Source organism: Sceloporus undulatus, chromosome 2 (genome assembly GCF_019175285.1).
Source record: "Sceloporus undulatus isolate JIND9_A2432 ecotype Alabama chromosome 2, SceUnd_v1.1, whole genome shotgun sequence".
Lineage (NCBI taxonomy): Eukaryota > Metazoa > Chordata > Lepidosauria > Squamata > Phrynosomatidae > Sceloporus > Sceloporus undulatus.
In genome coordinates this window covers 144,909,754-144,932,117 of record NC_056523.1, presented here as the reverse complement: position 1 = coordinate 144,932,117, position 22,364 = coordinate 144,909,754, and the positions used below count along the sequence as shown (strand labels likewise).

The 22,364-nt window shown below is 42.4% G+C and overlaps 1 protein-coding gene across 4 annotated transcripts in view; it reads left to right on the top strand.

The window, feature by feature from the left end:
- The window catches only part of CYTH1 (cytohesin 1), an 82,535-nt gene extending 68,357 nt beyond the window's left edge, over positions 1 to 14,178 (top strand). For 3 of the 4 annotated variants that reach the window (XM_042452593.1, XM_042452594.1, XM_042452592.1), the window contains exons 10-13: positions 8,389 to 8,467; positions 8,878 to 8,949; positions 11,519 to 11,673; positions 12,384 to 14,178. In XM_042452593.1, the coding sequence (XP_042308527.1) occupies positions 8,389 to 8,467; positions 8,878 to 8,949; positions 11,519 to 11,673; positions 12,384 to 12,462 (385 nt within the window). In that variant the 3' untranslated portion in view covers positions 12,463 to 14,178. The remainder of the gene's footprint in view (positions 1 to 8,388; positions 8,468 to 8,877; positions 8,950 to 11,518; positions 11,674 to 12,383) is intronic. The other variant, XM_042452591.1, reaches the window with a different exon arrangement.
- Positions 14,179 to 22,364: the final 8,186 nt, after the last annotated feature.

The following is a 22,364-nucleotide window of genomic DNA, read 5'->3' as shown; positions in this document are numbered from 1 at the left end:
CTCTTTCAAATGTTATAGACTTAGTAGGTACCAAATACAGGATTACTTGAAATCACGGTTGCATTCTACTGTAGTGCTCTTGTAGCATTTATTTTATGGCTGGCTGGGCAACCAAAGTGTCCAATTTTTTATGATAGGAGCAAGCTGCTGCCCTCCAGATAATATACTCCATTCCCAACAGCCCCAGCATGCTAAATAGAAGTGATGAGTCTTGTACTATACCAGTATCTAGAGAGATCCTTTCTGGACCCCCCCACCCAGTGAATTCAAAATCTTGCACATATTCAAGCCCTATAGGCTTGAATGGGGTGTGTGCATGTGGATTGTGTGCCATGGCCATGCGCCTCATTCAGGTTAATAGTAGTTGCAACGGTATTTGTAAAAGGTATTCAGTGAGAAGAGAAAGCACAAAGAGGAGCACTTTATTTCAAATTTGGGTGGCTCTTATCTATGTCTGTAGTTTTTCAAATCTGAATAGAAGGCAATATAATTTGATTTCTTCCACTCAGCCATGCTCCAAATATACTCTTTCAAAACAGGGTCTTATCACCCCATAAACATGAAAAAAAATTTAATCCCAATTCTTCTTCCTCTTTCTCCTTCTGACCACCATTTTGTAAAAGCAATGACACTTGGGACATGTAGCCTTCAAGTTGTCTCTTACTTACTGTGACCCTAAGGTCATGGAGTTTTCTTGTTCAGAGGGGATTTGCTTTTGCCTTCCTCCGAGGTTGAGAGAGTGTGACTTGTGACTTGCCTGAGATCACTCAGTGGGTTTTCATGGCTGAGTGGGGTTTAAAACTCTGATCGCCAGAGTCATAGTCCAGTGTTCAAGCCACTACACCTCAATGGCAAGCATGTTTGGATTCAGAAAGCCATTCATATAAATAAGTTATGTGTTCAGTATTATCTTGATGTGTATAATAAAAGCTTATGGGGAATACAGTGCACCCATGTCATACCTGAGTGCACCATATTCAGCTTTCAGATTATGCTGAAGCTGTGCACCAAAAGAAGCAGTGGCACATGTACCATACTGTGCTGCATGCACGAGCCCCATTGTTTGCAATGGGGCTAGAGCATACATGATATTTCCCTTATGCTAGGGGATCTGGAATGGATCCCTGCGTAAAGGAAGGACCAACTGTACAATAAAACCAGATGCATGTTGATCCAACATGCTGCTTCCATTCAGACTTGACCTTGGAGTGATTCTTATGTTTTGAAAGACTAAGCTAATGACATAATTGAAATATTTATGTCTGGGTAACCATAGGTAATGGAGAGAACAAGACTGTACTATAGTCAAGATGGATATCAGAAAGGATACACAGGATACCATATATCATAGCTGGCAGTGACTTTTTAATATCTTCTTAGTAGAGGAAAGGGGGTCACTGTAGATCTTTACCTTCTAGTAAAACAAAACTTGTCTGTAATAAACAGGAATGAGCAATAGCCAGTGAGATTCAAACTTTCAACAATTTTGTGTCCCAGTTGAGCAAACATTCTTCAGGGGTGTCTTGGTGTGTGTCTGTCTTGCATAAGAACATGGCTGTTGGATTTTGATGATTTTTTTTAAAAAAAAATGCAGCTCAGATCCTTCAGATATATTAATGCAATGGGTCCAAATGTTGCATTAAAAATCAATTTCTACATGACCTCCTACTTTGGGGATTCATCCTGTTGCTACTATTTCTTGAGAGCAATTGAGGGTAGTGAAACAAAGAGCTTTGAGGCCTTTTCCTAGGGAAATGTGCGGGGCCTTCAATCTGGATGCAATTGTTTCAACTAGGGATCACTCTAGACTGGAACTTTATGTAAATTAGGTCCCTTGGTTTGCAAGACTGTCCTTTGGCCCAAGATCATAAGGGACAGCACTTTCAGAAGATTTCTTCAATCACTAAATGTACAGTATAAGGGATTTCCCAGCATTGCTGCCTGTACCGTTTGTCAAAAAGCAGTTATTGTTAGATAGTTTTATTAATCTTCTCAGGGTTTAGGACTACCCACAATGTCATTCTGATAAGTCCTAATAAAGAAAATGGAAGATAAGGAAAGAAGTGGCTAAGAACACTAAAACCATTGTAACTATGAATACTTGAGAATGAGATGGTAACCACCAGTGGTGATTCTTCATGTGGTCAGGATCTTGCAGACATGGTTCTTGCCTGTACCCTGGCTGAATCCTTTTGCCTTTGATGATGCATGCCACCCTGACATTACCCCCATGTCCTGGTTGCAGGCCATTTTAATACCTATCACCTGCCCTGGCATTAAATTGATAAATTGTCCAGACAGAGGCTTCTGTGGCATGCATGTTCATGATGCTGCCAATAATTCCTCGTAGTTAGGAATGGGGGTGAACGTTTCTGCCAGAGGCTGCTGCATTTTTGTCTGTGGCATGCTGGTGACCCCAAAAGCTTTAGAGTAGGCCTGGTCCTTCTGCATATTCTGGTGGAAAGGATGGCCTGCATTATTAATGGGAGAGATATTGGCATCCTCTCAAGTTGTGTCTACCCTCCAACCCTTCTGCCATTGCTCAAAACCCTTTAGCTTGGGCAGCACCCCATGCAATTGGGGGTGTATGCTGTGAGCAAATTTGGAAGTTCTTTGTTTTTTAATTTTCTTTTTTCCCTCATTTTGTATGTTTCCATGATTTTGGCTCTGCCTTTCCCTGTCCCCCAAACTCCAGGAGGTACGTACCCCCATATCCCCTTGCTAGCTTCGCTGGGGGCTAGGGGTGTCCTGCAGTGCTTCTTTATTTTTCTGTTCTCTTTATTTTGAATTGCTGGTGATACATTAGTCATTGCTGCTCTTGCCACTGTTGCTGTCTGGCTGCACAGTCCCTGGGGAACTGGGCAAGATGTGGGGTGGTTTGAGGGGTTGCGGGCACACAGGAGTATCTGTGGCCTGCATGGCACAAGAACAAACAAACCAACAGATAAAAAGAGCAAGAAGTTCCCAAAGTCATGCCTGCATCTGGCAATTGCCTTCTCCTCTGTTTGGTCAACATCTAGGCCAGGCATGGACAACTGTGGATTCCAGGATGTTTTTGGGTAACAGCCCCTATTAGCCCTAGCCATTATTGCTAATGGTGAGAGATTGTATGAGTTTCAGCCCAGAAACATTTGGAGGGTCATACTTGCACACCTCTGGCTTATGTCTGAATCAACCATTTACTTATTATTTATTAAAATATTCATATCCCAGGACTAGGATAATTCCCACCTGAGAATTTCCTAGAATGAGACCTGTAGCTAGTGCTAGTGAAATATGAGATAGGAAGATTACAACACCATTATTTGCTAAGCAGCTTGCTATCAGGTTATATAGCCCATTTGCAAATTTATCATGTGATCAAGTTCCAATGCAGAGAAAGCACCTACATATGTGGGGGCTTTTTTTCTTACTGTAGAGGCTGCTGAGCCTTACTTTGTCTGTCTTGTTACTCCAAAGGGCCATTTCCACATGCTGTAGTTCAGCCACAGTGACAGCATAGCTCTCCTTGATCCCACCAGAAGATGTGGCTTCTTCTTTGCCAGAGAGTCCAGCTCTTTCACTGCCATGCATCCAACAGCTAAGTTAACTGCACTTCTCCACCACAGCAAACACTGTGTTTTACAATGGCAGGGCCATGCAGCTGTTTTAGGAGAATTAGTACCTGTTGGATAGTGCTCCCTATATCACTGTAAGGGACATCACAGTACTCCCTGGCCTCCACAATTTAGAAAAGTTACATTTTGGGAGCAGCTTCCCAAATCCTCCCAACTAGCATGGCCAGTAATCATGTTGGCTGCAGGTTTGGGAGCATAGTGGTTCAAAAAAGTAACTTTTCAATGCTCCCCCCATACATACAGAATTTTGAATGCCCCATCAGTCTTCAAGTACTTTTCCCCTGACCTTTTCTTTTCTTCACAAGCTGTGCTGCTCTATGCCCAGTGCTTTACCCGCAGTGATAGTTCAAGAAGCTAAGCTTGCTGCTAAAGGTACCACAGTTGTTGGTTTCTAAAGCATGTTCCTTCTGCAGCTTAAAAATTCACAAGTGTGGCTACCTTCAGCAGCAACATTAGCATCTTGTACTATCATAGGGGATTGGACTGGATGGCCCTTGTGGTCTCTTCCAACTCTATGATTCTAATTTTATCTTCATGGTGAAGGATCCTTTTTGCATTTATGTTAAGCATTGGTTTGAGTGATGCTGATTATTTTGCATAAGATTCAAATGAAATAAATGTTTGATTGGCAGCACCTACAATCTTTAAAAAAACCACACTGAGTTCCATCAAAATGGAGCAAAGCCAGCAGTCTTCCCCTGGAAAACTGAAGTTTGCTGCTTGTTTCCCAACTTGCATGAAGACTTTTGTAATGTCAAATTAATTTTAAATACTAAGTTTGTTCAAAATTATTTTGCAATTTTGCAAAATTTTACTAGAGCCAAAAATACAGAAATCCAAAGTATTTGTTCAAGAAGTACCTGAAGCTGACAAGTTAGGTTCAGAAATTTACTGTGTTCTTTGTTTTGGTTAGATACAGCTAGATTTTGTGATCAAGTATGTGGATTTGTATAACCTAACCGGCAGATAGACAAACTATAAATTCTGCTATAATTAAATATTGTATTAATTATGGTATAATTAAATTATAGTATAATATGCCACTTTTCATTAAAATAAAGAAATGCCAAAGTCACATGATAGAAGAATATTAAAACAAAGAAGCCCAGTAATTAACAAAGTCCTTCATCTGAAGAAGCCCTTGTCAAAGATGCTGCCTGTTTAACAGAGACTAATATAATATTAATTCTGTTTAAACTGGTGTTTACTAATTGACATCAAATGCTGGTTGATAAAAGGAAGAGCCCTGCTTATCTGGCAGTCAGATCCCACAAGTGACACAACCAAGTCAAAATGCATAAGCTGATAAAATCTCTGTTGTGTCACAACCATGGCTCCCATCAGTCCATTTATATAATACTGCAGATCCTCTTGTAGTCCTTATTCTTATCCCTGTGATCTCAGCACCAACCCTGTGAAGTAGGTCGCTTTTTCCATTTTGCAGATAAAGCCCTGGCCAATGCCATCCATTGAGTCCCTGACTGACAAGGTTCTAATTTTCTGTAATAATTCCCTGGAAACCACCAGCTCCCAGTGTCCTAAAATATGGTAGTGTTTATTTACTATGTTGTATAAGCTACAGCTTTGTATTTTCTAAAACAGCTCAGTAACTGGATAGACTTAAAATAAATATGAGATCAGCAGAAATTCTTGTGCCTTTTTTCCCCTTCAGGAGTTTCTGGGCTGCCAAAAACATACCATAATTATCATCTTGTACACTCCTGGCATGCAGTTTTCATGGCTGTGGAGGCAAAGTTACATAATGCATGGCAGGGCCTGCACTCAGCTTTTAAACTTGAACTGCAAATTGTGGTAATCCAAAATAACAGAGCTTCTTGACAATTGCATGGCCAATATGAAAGTGTCATTTTAGAAAGAGCTAGAAAGTTTCTACAGTGATGACATCCCAGTCTCTACATGTTCTGAGATACCGAAAGATTGCTTTCAGATTGTCACCTTTTGGCAGCTTCACTTTGGGATTCCTTAAAAGAGTTATGTGAGGAATACACCAAGTTAAGAGCCCAGTATTATCTACTGATTTTTAGAGTAAAAACACCTCAATGAGTCAAATTCTAATTGAGTTTCAGAATCGTATATCTGGTTCATATAGCCTGTCCAGACCTTGTGTTAAAAGAAGGCTAGCTTAGTGGTGACACTCAACTGTGTAGCCTCCCAGCAGGGACAGAGGAAGGTCCCTTTGACCAGATCATATTATCTGTTCATCAAGCACACGATTACGTCTAATCTGAGAAGCACCAGCTTTCCAAGGGCTTGGACAGAGGTTTTTCACATCTCTTCCTACTTGATCCTTTTAGCTGGTCAAAATAGGAATTGAACTTGGGGGTCTTGTGCTTGCCTGCTGAACTGTAATCTGTTCTGTTTCCAGCAGTAACTCTTCTGAGAAGTCTTCTTAATGTGCTGAATGACCACAAATTGGGCCATTCCATGATGTCAGGTTTTTCTGTGTTCCCTGGGGACTGTGGCAGGCACTCTGGAGCCATTGGCTTTTTCTTTTTCCTTTTTTGTTCTTGAGTTTTTGCTTTTAGAAAAATTCTTGTGTTGCTGAATGAGGCCTCATTGTTGCCTGTGGCTGTATGTTGGCTGTCAGGGTATCTCAGGGTGGATCTGTAGACCTCTGCATCTTTAATCTTTCCTTGACTTGTCTCCACTCCTCTGGGCTTAAGAGAGTAGTTACTCCTGATAGAGAGCACTGAAAGCTGTTCCCCCCTCCCCACTGCTCCCCAACACCTTTTCAGGTTTATCTGCCTTTACAGTATCTTTTGCCTTTCTCATGCTTAGCAGTCTGTATGATGCACTGTGTTGCAGCCTCAGACTGGGATAGGTCAGATTGAAGAGGGTTGTGTTGACTACAGTATCTTCTGCTTTAATGGGTTAGGAAGCCTTGGTTACCTTGTATACCTTCGCTGTTCGGTAGTGTGTGTGTGTGCGCGCAGGCGTTTACGCAAGTGTGCACATATATGCACTCTCACACACAAACTGCACTGACTTGTCAGTTACAGAATCTCCTAATTGAAAGTACTGTACTTGAGATCTGTGCTGTCACACTCTTTCCATTTGCCATGCACAAGGCCCTAGACTTGCATTTGCCTGCCTCTTGATTTTCTTGTTGAAGCTCATAGCTGCAGAGAGTGCAGCATCAGCTTCAGAAAAGGGGAAGAGATGCTCCATCAGAGGATGGAAGCATCTCTTCTTACTAGATGGCACTTCCAAGCCAGCCCCCACCACCACAGAGTGAAGAGTTGGATTAGAGAAGCCTCCTCTGAAACCATTTTATTTAGACAGAGCAACCCTTCTCAACCTGGTGTCCTCTCGGTAGTTGTACTCCTAGTTTCCCGAGCCAGCATGACCAGTATACTTGGAGAGCACAAAGTTGGAGTAAGCATGAGACATAGGCGGGATACACACCGCCATATAGTACGTATTGTATACGTACTAGGGTTAGGAAGGGGCGGTGCTTCCGCACCCCCCTAACCCTAGTACGTATACAATACGTACAAGATGGCGCCGGCTCTTCGACATGGCCGGCGCCATCTTTACGTACTGGACGCATAGCGTCCAGACGTGTCGCGGCGCTAATGACGTAGCGAATGCGCCCTTGGCGCTTCGCTACGTCATCCGTGCGCCGCAGAAAGAAGCTCCGAAATGGAGCTTCTTTTTTGCTCCGCGCGGGAGCCGCGCGGTTTGGATGCTGCGGCTCCCTCGCGGAGCAAATGGCGCCGGCGGGGGAATGCCGCAAAGCAGCGGTTTGTATCCCGCCATAGTATCTTTCACACAACATAATCATAGCACTATGATTCCACTTTAACTGCCATGAAAACATGCTGTGAAACCAGGGTGTTTAGAATTCTCAGACAAAGGGCTTTAGTCCTTCCCTAAACTTCCAATCCCAAGATTCTCATACAGAATTCAGCTATAGCAATTAAAGTGTCATCAAGGTGCTATAACTGTGTACTGTAGTGTGAAAAAGAGCAGACTTGCAGACAGTAATTGCAAACCTGCTTGGTAGCTGACTTTCTGTTTCCTGGGATGTAGCTAATTCTTCCCATGTCTGGAGGCTAAATGGAACCCCTTCTTGAAAGCTACACTGAAACAGGATGGAAATTGTATTAATCCCCTTTTGCCCCTGGTATATTAGTTGGCTCTCCTTGTTATCTAGGACAATGCATCTCGGGACAGGCTATTCTCAGTTTCTAAAGACGAGGACCAAAAAAAGCAGAGAATAGTCAAGTCAGACTCTGGGTGAGAAAAGAAATGGCCCTGTATGAAAACTGGCTACCAGTCTGTTGAGGAAAATTCTTCTACAGTCCTCTTATCTCTCCTTTTAAAACAGTAGATATCATCTTAGAGGCAGGATATCAAGTCAGAGCCAAGCAAAATTCTTTGACTAGGCTGAAGGCTTTGCACCATGGCAAGCCTAAACATATTTTAGAGCCTGTAGGGAAAACAATGTCTCTTCCTCAGTGCCTGGCACATAAATATCCACTCAGTGGCATGCAGTAGGGCACTGCTCCCCCAGTCACCACCAGCACCATTACTGCTCCTGCCCGCCAGCTCTTATACTCACTATATAGCCACCTGCTGCTCTGATAAGAGGCTGGCACTGCTTGCACTCTTGATCCACTCACTCTAACTCTGCCTGTTCATGCCCATAGCATCTAGCTCTGCCTCTGCCTCTGCCTTAGCTGCTCTCATGCCCAGAGCCAATGTTTGGGTCTGGGCAAGTGTTGTCAAGCTTGCTTTTTCACTATGCAGGTGGCCGGGTGAAGACATGGAAGCGACGCTGGTTCATCTTGACAGACAACTGCCTTTACTACTTTGAGTATACCACGGTGAGTGGCACAGGGTACTCTAGTAATTGTGCAAGTACACAAAATCATTCAACAGGGTTGCTATCATTCTGCTTTGAATTTTTTTAAAATCTAAGTTGAATGGCTTGGAGAGGCTAGAATTGGAAGCTGTGCAGTGGAACAACATAATTAGATGGCTCTGATGTAGTGTTTTCTTTATAGAGCCACAGGATACCATAATAAATCTGTTAGTTTTTAAGGGATCATAGCTCTGTGTTTTGTGTTCACTGCAATAGACTAATGTAGCCACCGTTTTGCAGTTAGCTTTAGGGACTAATCTTTCTGAGAGGGAATATCATCCCATTGTTTAACTCTGCGATGCAGAAGCATGAGATGTTTATTAGCATTAATATACTAAGTCATTGCTGAATCTACAAGTGATCATCTTGCAGGATAAGGAACCAAGAGGCATCATTCCATTGGAGAATTTGAGTATCCGTGAGGTAGAAGATTCTAAGAAGCCGGTGAGTAAGTGCTAAGGCCAGAGAATGCTCTGTAGGTGGGTGGAGTGAGAGCCATGGTTTCATGGGCTTCATGCTTTTAAAGCTTGAAAAACGTTTGGGAAGGCCGAGCCAATGATCAGAGCATTCCAATGTGCTTGTGCAGGATTCTCTCTTTCCCATGACAGACAAAAGTTGTACAAAGTGAACAGATTTGCACAATTCAATTTTTCTTGGTACTAGGATATGATTTTCTCTTTTCATTAATTATATTTCTTGCCTTTAAGGTAGTAATTAACGAAAAGTAGGTGTGGGCACATTGTGGTTCACTAGCCCCCAATGCAGCCCTTTCCCACACCCATTTCTTATTAAAGAATAATAATTTAATGCCCCCCCCCCCCATCCTAAATATGGTGGGGCAATTGTGCCAGTTGAAGGGTGGTCTTTCCCCAAAATTGGAGATATATATTTTTAATTTATTTATTTTGACATAACATGACATACAAAACGTTTAACAGAAAAAAGAAAAAACATAGAAAACAAATAAAACATATAAAACATAATTATATTGTTGCTCTGTTTTGCTGACGCGGTTGAGCTGTTAGAACGGGTGTACAACATTTACTTTCTGTCGTCATCCGTTGTTTTTATGTTCATGTGCGGCATGTCCATTTTTGCTATTAGGACTGTTGTTGTTTTGTTTCCAGCCAAAAGATAAATAAGGGATATATATTTTTTAAAAAGCATTAAATCCTCTTCCCCCTCTCTTTCCCTTTTCCCCTTCCTTCCCTTTCCCTTTCTTTCTTTTCCCTTTAATTTTCATTCCCATAGTTTATTTACTTTTTTCCATTTTCTGTGGAAGTTTTGGTCTGTCTTTTCTTTAATCATCATGGTTATTTTGTCCATTTCCATCAATTCATTTACCTTAATCTTTCATTCTTCCTGTAAATCTTGTTTTCCCTCTTTCCAGTTCATAGCAAAAACTAAATGTGCTGCCATCACTAAGTACAATATAACATCTATTTCATCTCGACATAGTTTTCCCTTAAAGTCTTCGGTAATATTTAATAAATACAGATGGGGTTTCTTTTCTATTTCACATTGCATGATATGTTGAATTGTTTTATGGATCTCTTCCCAAAATTTTTTCACAACGTTACAATCCCACCACATATGAAATAAAGTTGAATTGTTCTCTCCACACTTCCAACAGTTACTATCCTTCGTATTTTTTATTTTGGCCAATTTATGTGGAGATAGATGCCATCTGTATAGCAATTTGTAATAATTTTCAATTAGGTTAGCGCTTTCGGTAAATTTTAAAAAAAATTCCCCATGTTCTTTCCCAATTACACAATGGAATTGATTCTTGGATATCCTGCATCCATTTAATCATGATTCCTTTTATCAGTTTGCCTTCTAATTCAATATCTAGTAAAATTTTGTACACCCTTGTTATCATATGTTTCTGTCCCTTAAACAATGTTTTATCCAGAGTACTTAGTTCTGTTTCAACACCAGTATCATTTTTATCCTTAGTGTTCCTTCCTTTTAATTTATGGTAAAAGAGCCAATTTATTTCAATTCCTTCTTTTTTAAGTTGTTCTTTCGTTTTGATTTCTTGTCCTTTTCCTGTTTTTATAAGAATATCAGAATACATAATCCATTTCTTTTTTAAAGGTTCCTCTGACCTGTAAAATGCTTCCTGGACTGATGTCCATCTTGGTACCCAAAATTGGAGATGTTTGAGGACCTCAAGACACCTCCTATTTTGTTAAAAACAACAACAACAAAAAACAAACAAAAAAAAAAGCACTGAGGGCTTCCCAAAATTTGACACAATGCCCCCTGTAATCCCTTAAAGTAATGGAGTGCCTTTGTCATTATTTTTTAAAATCTGGGTGGGTATGTGAGGGGTGCAGTTTCCCACAAGAGGCATGGGCAGGACCTGGATCTGGGAAAGTTGTCTACTTGTGGTGAAAATGGATGCTAGATTTCTCAAGGCAGCAATGAGTTTTGCACAGAATGCTGTTATCTGTGTTTAGACAGTGCAGATCCAGAGCATACATGGCCCAGTGGCAGTGTCCAGGTGGTGAGGAATTCCAGAGGATCTGAGTGGGAGCATCTGCTACATTAGCATAATTGTCAGTCACTATGTTTGGATGATTGTGTCTTGGAATATTAAGCCAGCAGATGAACAAGATTTTTGCCCACACACCACCACTTTGTTCATGCTGGATTGAATTACAATATTGCTAACCATAGTTTCTTTGTTTGGATGAAACCAGGAACTATGGTTACCACTTCAGAACAAACCAGAATATTAAATAAACTTCAAACTGTATTTTGATATTTTGGCTTGTTTTGGGGCCATTAACCATGGTTTCGTAATTTGGATGAAAGAGGAGACAGTGGTTAATTAGACACTTACTGGTTTTGCCTGTGTGTATGTGGAAGTCCTAGAGAATTGAGTACTTGCAGAAGAATCCTTGTGGCCACAACTAGTAAAGGGACTCCCTGTGTCTTTTGAAATTCCTACAATTTGCATCATTTTGAAGTTGTGCTAGCCACCAGTCCTCTTTACTTCTTGCAGAACTGTTTTGAGCTGTATATCCCTGATAACAAAGACCAAGTGATCAAGGCATGTAAGACTGAAGCAGATGGTCGTGTAGTGGAAGGGAACCACACTGTGTACCGTATCTCAGCACCCACCCCAGAGGAGAAGGAAGAATGGATCAAGTGCATCAAGTGAGTGCAGGAGGGACAGTAAAGGGAAAATATGTTAGGTTCAGGAATGAAATGAAGAAATCTGGGGAATTCATTAGAGCTTGGTTTAGCAATATCAATAGCAGCTTCATTTATATGGTGCCTCATACCACCTAAGCAGTCTCTAAGTGGCTTACAACTGTAAGCTAATTGCCTCCAACAATCTGGGTACTCATTTTAACAACCTTGGAAAGATGCAAGCCTGAGTCGAGCTTGAGTCCTGGCTGCTATTTAACTCACAACCTTATGGTTTATGAGTGAGTGGCTGCAGTACAGGTATTTAACCACTGCAGCACCAGGGCTAACAAGTGGCAAAATGTCTGGCTGGAAACAGAAAGAGAATTAATTCCTCTGTCTCCTGGCTGAGTGAAAAGGGGAGGCAACAGTGGGAAAAATAGGGTCTCTGCTAGCTCCCTTGTTGATCTTTGCCAGTTACATTGGAAAGATTGGGGGCTATGGTTGCATTGAGAGGGAAAATGTAGGGGACTCTTCAGTGAAACCATAGTGCAAATTTCTAATTCCTCTACCCCCTTTAGTTAAATTACTCCCTACTGTAACCTTCTAAAAAGACTTGCCTTCCTCGGGCTTCCTGTAATTTGAGCATTCATTGTTGAGCTTTTCTGATCAGTCTGGGATTTTCCCTAATGTTGTTTGCTTTCTTTTCTCTCTCTCTCTCTCTCCATTCCCTTTAGGGCTGCCATTAGCCGGGACCCATTCTATGAGATGCTGGCTGCACGCAAGAAGAAGGTCTCCTCCACCAAGAGACATTAGTTCCCTGGCTTGCTCAACCAGCTGCAGCGTTGGCAGGGATTGCCTCCCAGACCCTTGACTGAGGGGAATGAGAGACTACACTGAATTGCCTGCTCTGTATTGCCAACCCAAGGGAACTAGCTTCAGCTTTTGCTATTCTTTTCTGGTTTGGAGCAGGAAGAGTTGAGGGGGGGGGGGTAGAAGTATGGCAGCCACCAACTCTCAAGGACTTCTGTATTCATGAGAATGCCATATCTCTCCCAGCCCCTCAACTGGGCAGTTTGTACCAACTACATCTGTGGTAGCCCAAGTGGCAGAACAAGAAGGTTGTTGGTGTCTTTCCTATTACTGCAGCTGACTTATTCACTTTCTCAAGCTGATGGAGAGAGAGCTTCAAGCTATGTGTACCCCAAATGGGCACAAAGCGCTTTGATTTGCCGTTGGGAAGTGTGAGTTGTGCCAGAATGATGCTGGCTTTAGGATGATACTCTTGAGACCCAGGACCTGAAATGAGCAATGGACTGCCAAAGGCACAGATTAGTTTGCAGCAGGGTGGAGGATAAGAATCTACCTTGGAACCATGTCACTTGGTGTTGCCACTATTTCTTCTTTGGTCAGGCAAGCCATGTGCTCAGTTACATTTACTTTTGAGAGCTCTCTCTTTAACAAAAAGTTTTATTAATCATGTTGGGTAATGCACAACCAGGAATGCCAGCGGCAAACAGCTGGCATGAATGAATAGTGTGAGGCTGCCAGCCTCCAAGATTTCCATTGCCTTCGTTCTAGAGGGCATCAATTTAGGCTGCCTCTGATGCTTTGTCAGAGTGAAGAGAGCAGGGGGATCACTCAAGCCACTATGCCATTATGAGAAGGCAGTGTCAGTGTTAGCTGGTGGGCATGCATGCAGTTTTGGGTGGGGCTGGTGGCATAACCCTTGTTGGTGCTTTACAGGTTATTTTTGCCAACAGCTACTGGTTCGCCATCCCAGCAGTTTGGCATGATATTATCACTGCAGTAGATCATACTGCAGCTTTGATTCTGTTTGAACTCGTTCAGAAGTGGTGACTCAGGAAAAGTCAGAGAAGATCCCATGCTGTGTACTGCAGAAAGCAGTGTTACAAATCTGGTTATGGATTCTCTAGCAGCATTTGGTTTCAGTTGCACTTTCAGTAGGGATGGGTTTGGGTGGTTTAAGATGGAAGCTGCTGCCAGTAGGGGGCAGTAGATCTTAGCCTTGAAGCACAAGCAGGTGGTTGTTGGCTGGGGAGTTATTGGGAGCCCTGGGGTGGGGTGGGAGAGTGAGGTTTTGCAGGGTAGGCTTATAGCTCAAACATGGAGATTGTGGGGAATTGAACCATAAGACAGCTGCCTTCTTTTGCAAAGGCCTATGGCATGCTAGCTCATTCTCCACCTTCTTGGCAAGCTCCGGTTCCCCACCTTAGTATTAGCCTATTTATCTGAGATGTACATACTTTCTGTATAGATTTTTCTCCTCATAGATTATTTTGTATTTGTTTTAAATATGAAGATTGTTTTTTGTGAAACTTAACAGGATTCTCAAACATTGCTGGGACACAAGGGGAATGCAGGAGGAGGGTAGAAATTTCTCCAGGTCTGACAGTTTGGTTACAGTTTTGTTTTGAATCCTTTTTTTTTTTTTAGGGTTTTTTGTTTTGCCACAACCTTGTGTTCTAGCAACTGCAGCAAATAAAAGTTGATCTCACAGTTGGCTTGATACCCAACTTTGGCTGCCTCTGTTCTTCTGGTCTACAGTTATTTGTGCATTTTCTGCTGAACTTGGAAGTACTGATTAGAAACAATTGGTCAATTGTAATCAGTCCCACACACCTTCATAATGAACATATCAGGACATTACATGATTGTTATAACTTAACGAAGACTAGCATAAATCCTTTGTTTGGGGGGGGTGTAACTTTTTTTATATAATTCTGGGGTGTTAGTTTCACTAAACAGTGGAGGAAGAGTATCAAGGGCATCACTAAGGTTGGGGGGGATGCAGACTGGGTGGAACTTCAGAGGGGTATGAACACCTGTTGGGGCAGGTGGTCCCAAGACCCCACTGGCTTCCTTACTCTGACTACTAGGGTGTCCCTGCCATTCCTTAGCTGCAGCCGCTGGCGGGGGTGGAGTGCTGCTGCCACCCAGCAGCTCCTTCCAGGTCTGGTAGGCCTGCTGGGCAAGCAAGAAACAGACTGTAAGGCAGCAGCAGCAGCACCCATCCCCACCATCAGCTGCTGGTGGGAAAGGGCTGCCTTCTGGGTCTGGTAAGTCTGCTAGTCAGGCAGGAAACTGAGTTCCCTCCATCTCCTGTTCACTCACCAGACCCTAAAAAGGCTGTCAAAGGCCTGCCCCCAAAGTTAAAGGTATAAGGTGGTGCTGTTTGGCTCTCAATTGATTTTGGGTGAAATGAAACAATTATGCTGTCAGATTTCATCTAAAATTCCTTAGCATTGTTAGCCTTTCCACTTGGCAGCAATCTGAGTCCAGCTTCCCTGAAATCTTCCCTCTGATTTGGAATGCTGACTTCCAGATTTAGGTAAAGTATTACCCTAACCTGCAACTGGTTATACAGTTTAACCTACTTTTATTTTGTTAGCTCTCATACAAGTGTGCTTTTGTGTGAAGGTTGCAAATCCTTTGCTGTATCAATAAAACTATATTTGGACCTTGCATGCTGGAGTTCTAGTATTTGGACTTGGTCAAAAAGTTAAGATCTCCTCTTTTTAAAGTTACCACAAGCCTTCCTACTCCCTTTATCTAATTAATTAATTCCCCTATCAAAGTAAATGTTGGAACAATTTAGGTAACAAGATTTGGCCTGGCTGGGGGGGGGGGGGGGGGGGGGGGGGGGGGGGAACAGCACAAGTTATCACACTATGGTGACCCTAACCTTAGTGATGCCACCGAAGAGTATCACATGGCTCAAGTACTAGCTCATGCTGCAGTCTCACCCAGCTGCTTCATACTCTTTTGTAAGTATTGAGGTGACAATAAAGTGGATAAGGGGATAGTGTGTTTTATTTCACACTTGTAGCATTCAGATGCATGTGTTTAACTAAATGGTAGCTATTTTATTTAGTTTCAAGGAATAGGTAATTCAATTTTTTACCTTTTAAAAATTGCATATATTAAGTATGGAGTAACTATGGAGGGGTGCAAACTGCTGGGAATGATAACTTCAGTTAAAAAGAATTTTCAGCGTTTAGATATCCTGTTTGAGAATGGCAGAGCATCAGGCAGTTGTTGGTTGGTGACTAGCCTAATATCAAGGTAACCGGAACATTTAACCGTATATACTTGTGTATAAGTCAACCTCAAGTACAGTCAGCCCTTCTTATACACAGATTTTTTTATACACGGATTCAAGCATCCACGGTTTGAAAATGTTAAAAAAAAGTATAAATTTCAAATATCAAACCTTGATTTTCCATTTTTTATAAAGGGACAACGTTTTGCTATGTCATTATATTTAATGGGACTTGAGCATCCACAGATTTTATTATTTGATTTGGAACCAAACCCCAGCGTACAACAAGGGTCCACTGTATAAGTCGAGGGCAGTTTTGGGGGGCCAAAATCATGGATTTTGATAATGACCCATGAATAAGTCAAGGGTCAAACACTGGGACATGTAACAAAGGATCTAAAGGGGGAAACAAAGCACTACTTCCCTCCCTCCTTCTCCCTCTCTGCACCTCTTCCATGGATCCCAGTCTCAGCATGGAAAATGGGGAAACAAACCTTGGCTCTCTCCCTCTCTCCCCCCTTCACCACCAGGATTTCCAAGGCTCATGGCTTTCGAAATGAGGTACAAACTCCTCTCTCTTCCCTTTACCAAAAGCATTTCCCAGGCTCATGGCTTGCACAACGGGGTACACCTCTCTCTCTCTCTTCCCTTTACCAAAATGATTTCCCAGGTTCATGGTTTGCAAAACAGGCTACAAGCCTAGGTGCACACTCTCTCTCCCTCCTTTGCCTCAGAGTCTGTTTGTTAGCTCTGGCTATGAAAGAAGGCTGAGGGATAACACACACACAGAAAGGAGAGCGCACGGGGAGGCAAATGGGGAGCTGTTTAAAGATCCCAGGCTATGAAGGTGGGCACTTCTTTTAGGAACTTCATAAGCAGTATTACCATATTGCCCTGTATATAAGTCAAGGGATCCATTTTGGGGCATAAATTTCTTGCCTTATAGTTGAGTATATACGGTATTTGCATCCCCAAGATTGGGGCATGATATAGGGGGCCTGCTATTGTAGCTCTACTAAGGCTAGCTGCTATCATCAGCCAAATTCATAGGATTACAGATTAAGGTGTATATTAGCCACTGTAGTTAGTAGATGAAAAAAGTGAATTGCAAAATCCTGGCTTGAGCTTTGGAGAAGATATTGCTGAATTTAGGGTAAGTTTGGAGGATATACATTAGGAACCACAGTTGGGGCTTCTGGTTTGGACATCTTGTAACTACTTGGGGGACAAACCTGTTGTTGACCTATCAATTGTCTGTAATGCATACAATGCAGCTTGTGTTGTATGTGGTGAACAACAGAAGCAACCCACTTAAAGGTGAACAATAGACACTTTTACATTGCATCGTATCTTCTCACTAAGGCCAAAATGTAGCAATCTGCTTACATTCTGGCAAAGATCCTGTTTCATGCTAGTGGAGTGTACATTTCTGTCAGTATATCTAACTGTAGGCAGTGTGCCCAGCTGCTTCCTATAGCACTCACATTAACTGTTGGGTACATCTCCATCTCCCTGGTCATTGAACAGCTGCAGGGTGAGCCTGGGATCAGTGTGGCTGCTCTGAGCCACCAAGGGGGAGAAGGAACAGTCTCTGCCTCCAGGATAAGGCAGCTGTTTGTGCTCAGGAGAATGGGCCTGGGCACATCCCCACCGCTAATCCATTGAGCAGAGCTGTACCCAGCAGCCTCCCGGTTGTAGTGCATTGGGGTGAAGGCCTTGTGGAATAAGGTATTGGACACTTCCTTGTACAAGTACATATGAAACTCATAACCTCTAGTTTCACACACCCATGTCATCAACAGAATTCCAGCCATTTTATGTTTATATCTGCCCTTTCCCTGCATATCTTTGCAAAGCTGACACGTTTTGCTCATTTTCAAAGGGGAAGCACATACTAATTTTATTCTTGGTTCCACACATGTTTGGACTTTATATCTAAAGACACGTGCATGAGATTTATATATCATTGTTGTCCTAGATCATAGTAATGTAATTGTTAAGGCCTTACAACAATTAAATGGCATGTGCATTCACTAAAGAAAAGCAAACCACAATTGCAAGATAATTACCCAGTTGAGCAGAAGAAGAACATGACCAGTTCTGTATGTGAGCAACAATTTCTGTCTAAACATCTGAATTTCAAAGATATGCACATCACACTGTCAAATAAGAGATCAAAGCAAGAAATTTGCCTCTTCAGAAGGATGAAGGTATGATTGTGGTTAGATGTTTATGCCCACAGATTTCCCATATTTCTAGTAGAGTTCAGATGTAGTTCAGATGGACACAAGATGGAGTGACGGGCAGGCAAGGCCTACAGGGAGAACTGGGAGGGGAGGAAAGCAAAATTTTCTACTGAATCCATACATATACAAAGAGGAATAAATGATGTGAAAGCTGGTTTGAGAAGCTGTAGGTCTTGTGACAAGGCTTAAGAGGGAAGAATCTTGACAGTTATAAAATTCAATGTTTGCAGTTACTCAATGTCACTGTGTCGGCCATATAGGAAATCCAATAACATCCAAACAATGATATCTTTATTGGGCCAACCAAAATGAACAATTACATGTTGCGAAATTGCACTGTGCTGCTTCTTCAGGCAAACAGGAGAAAGAAATGGAAGATATGAGTCATAGGCCTGCATTTTCTATTTCTGGTCTTAGTTCAGATGGTAGGGAGGGCTATCTGCAGGCTCCCTTTTTGGCCATGCAGTCACTGGTAGATTGTCAAATGCAAGGAAATATAATGTCCATTTGCAATTCAAAGAAGATGTTTCCTTGGAATCTAGCATGTCTCTTTCCTTTGTGAAGCCACAGGCAATGTGAATGCATTTGAAATACATTCAAAGTATACTGAGTTTAATCCAGGGTTGTTCGCATCGTTATTCACACAATCGTTATTCACATTTGCAACAATGCAAATGTTTTTAAAAAAACCTTGGGAAGAGACCCAGTATCGATTACCCCAGGTAGCTCCCCCCCACACAACTGATTCGGGTACATTTGGGGTAAACATGTAAACAACAGAGATTCAACCCAAATTCCCTGTGGATTATTTTCATCAAAATAATTTTTAAAAATGTGGTTCAACTTTTGAACTTCAGTGCTGCCCTGATTGATGACCAGCAGATGGTAGCAGTGTGTCAGCCTTGATTTAGTAGGCAGAAAGAAATTAATTTCAATAAGATCTTCTCTAAAATTACTGACCGGTCTAGCATGCCAGCCTTTTTCTCTTTTGAGAATTGTGGGCTTTTAAGATTTTCTATACTGAATTTTTTTGTAAAATATTCTTCAGTATCCATGGTTACTCCTTACTGCTCTTAGCAATGGCATGTAGACAGTGGAGATGAGAACCAGTTTGACATTTGTATTGGGGGGCGGGGCTGCTTTTAATCTGGTTCACAGCCTCTGGTTGTGTGAATGTTTTGTCAATTTCCAGACTTAGAATGATCTTGAGTTGTGGCAGGCCCTTTAAGACTAACTGGTTTATATGTGAGCATCACTTATCAGTCCACTTCCCTAGTCATTGCATCAATTAGTCTTAAAGAGGCTGTAGATTTCTCTTCTCCATTTCCCTTCAGGGCCATTCAAACTACCTTTTACCCCAGATCAGAAATCGAATTATGCACATGATGTTCATATTCACCCCGAATCTCCCACAAGCGAATCCGAGGCTTCCACACCCGTTCCAGGGCAAATGCCCCTTAGTGTGGGTCATTTGGAAGTGGAGTAAAAGCTGTATCTTTTTTTTTAAAATGGATTCGGCGAATATGAACTTGCCCCCGATCATGATCGGGGCAAGTTCAGGGGAGGGGTTTAGGTCAGAGGAAGGGCAGTGGGCAGAACATTCCCTCCCCTTCATCGGAGGAGGAGAAGGAGGAGGAAGAGGCAGGAGCCAGAGGAAGGATGCAAAGGGTGATTGGGGTGAGCAAAGGGCAATCAGGGTGCCTGAGAAAGGGTCAAGTTCAGGGTTGTTCAGAGGGAGGGCATAGAATGGAACAAGCCTCCCTCTCGCACTAGGCAGCTCTCTTTTTATTTTTTAATTTTTATATATTTGACAGTCTATGCGCATAGTTCTACAGGTAGATACATATATAGATAGAATGTGTGTCTGCTTGTGATACTTTCCCTTTCATTTGCTTGCTCCCAGCATGCCCTTTGCAAAAGGCTTTTTTCCTAAATTTTATATGCGAATGCTACAATGTGAATGTTACAAATGTTTCTCTTTCAATTTGGCAAATTGATACAGAATGTTTTTGCTACATATGTGTATTCTGGGCAATGAGGGAAAGCAAAGGATGCAGAGATGACATTCCAAGGTGAGGAATTATTATTATTATTATTATTATTATTATTATTATTATTATTAGTGTATGTGAGGCATTCTGGGGTGGCAAAGCAAGAGGTTGCAGAGATGGCATTCTGGGGTGATGAATAATTATTATTATTGTGATGGGAAGAGGATGCATGGGAGGGAGGGAAGAGCTTCGGAGGTAGCATTGGGTTGGAAGCGAAGGGCAGGCAGCAGGCTGGAAGGCTACGGAGACCCATGACTTTGGGGAAGTCAGACTCTCTCAGCCTCAGGAGAAAGGCAATGGCAAATCTCTTCGGAACCAATCTTGCCAAGAAAACCCCAGGATGGGGTCGTTTTAGGGTTGCCATAATCTGTAGTGACCCAAATGCACACAACACACACACACCTGGAGGTTTTTAAATTTAACAGAATCTGCGCACATTCTCGCCTTTTTTTTTTAAAAGGAGGGGGGAAACACACTTCCGATTACCCAATGGGTGCAGGAAATGTCACCTATGATGAAAGCGGAACTGAATTTGATTGACAGCAAAGACGCCTTCATTTTAAACCGGTTTCTCTGCAGGAGCTACAAGGGCATTCAGGGTTAAAATACCCTGATTGAGGTAGTGGGCACTTGCTTCCAGAGGGATGCGGGGGGGAACCGAATCTGCCCAGTTCCATCCAGCGCAAAAAGATCAGTATGAATGGAGCCTTCTTTTCATTTGTCCTCAAGGTGAGTTATAATTTTCTTCTCTGCAGAATGGTAAGTCCCTTGGAGGTTTGACAAGGGAGTGGTAATATTTAAGCATCATAATGGTAGTGTTCCAGTTTAAATACAGATTCTAGACACTGTACATAATAATAATAATAATAATAATAATAATAATAATAATAATAATTTATTTTTACACATAGTACCAGTTAGGATCATTAGCTGGCCTGGGTTTTCATTTTCATTAAAATAAAGTAAGTAGCTGTTCTGGAAGCAGAGACAGAGTGGAGAAAAGACAAGCTCCCTAGTCTTGGAGGGAAAAGAGCTTTATTTATTCTAGTGTCAAAAGGTTTGCCAGGTAAAAGTTTCCTACTAGTTTACTATATTATTTGGGAAGGTCTAACTCCACATTTCCTTGTCTTTGGTGTATAGTACAGCCCAGAATAATAGAATAATAGAGCTGGAAGAGACCTCAAGGGCCATCCAGTCCAACCCTCTGCCATGCAGGAAATCCAAATCAAAGCATCCCCAACAGATGGCCATCCAGCCTCAGTTTAAAGACCTCCAAGGAGGGAGATTCCACTACACTCCGAGGGAGTGTGTTCCACTGTCGGACAGCCCTTACTGTCTGGAAGTTCTTCTTAATGTTGAGGTGGAATCTCTTTTGCTGTAGCTTGCATCCGTTGTTCCAGGTCCTAGTCCCTGGAGCAGCAGAAAACAAGCTTGCTCCCTCCTCAATATGACATCCCTTCAAATATTTAAACAGGGCTATCATATCACTTCTTAACCTTCTCTTCTCCAGGCTAAACATCCCAAGCTCCCTAAGTCGTTCCTCATAGGGCATAGCTTCCAAACCCTTCACCATTTTAGTCGCTCTCGTTTGGACATGCTCCAGTTTCTCCACATCCTTTTTAAATTGTGGTGCCCAGAACTGGACGCAGTACTCCAGGTGGGGCCTGACCAGAGCAGAATAGAGTGACACTATACTTTTATTAATGCAGCCTAAAATTGCATTGGCCTTTTTAGCTGCTGCGTCACACTGTTGACTCATGGGAGAGGTGCCACACACCACAAAAATTCCACAGAAATTCTCTTTTTGTACCTATTCCAGGCAACACATTGAGGAAATGGCTAGAGATCAGTGGCAACACTAGGTGGGACACAGGGAGTGTGGCCTGCACTGAGCAACACCCCAGAGGGAGGTGTACATCTGATAGGCTGGTACACCTGGTGGGACTGGCATGTCTGCTGGTGAACAAGCGAGAAAAAGTGTTGTATCCCTTTCTCATTTGCCTTGCAGCCACATCAGAGCCCAAACATTCTTCTGAGGTCATAGCACTGCCACTTCCCTTTGGGCTCCGGCACAGCTGCAGGCACTCCAGAGCCCAAACAGCCCTCTGGAGGCCATGGCACTGCCCTCTCCAGGAGTGGAGGCTTCTGGTAGGGGACAGTTCTTTCTCTTTATGCTTTAGCACAGCTGGAGGAACTCCAAAGCCCAAGTGGATCTCCAGAGGCCGCAACAGTCTGCCCCCCTACACCTGGTGGCACTGACAGAGATGTCAACTATTCAGGAAGCGAAGAACACCAAATTAAGCAGATACACAAGACTAGATGAGAATGATGCCCAAGTCACAAAAATTGCTCAGGAAT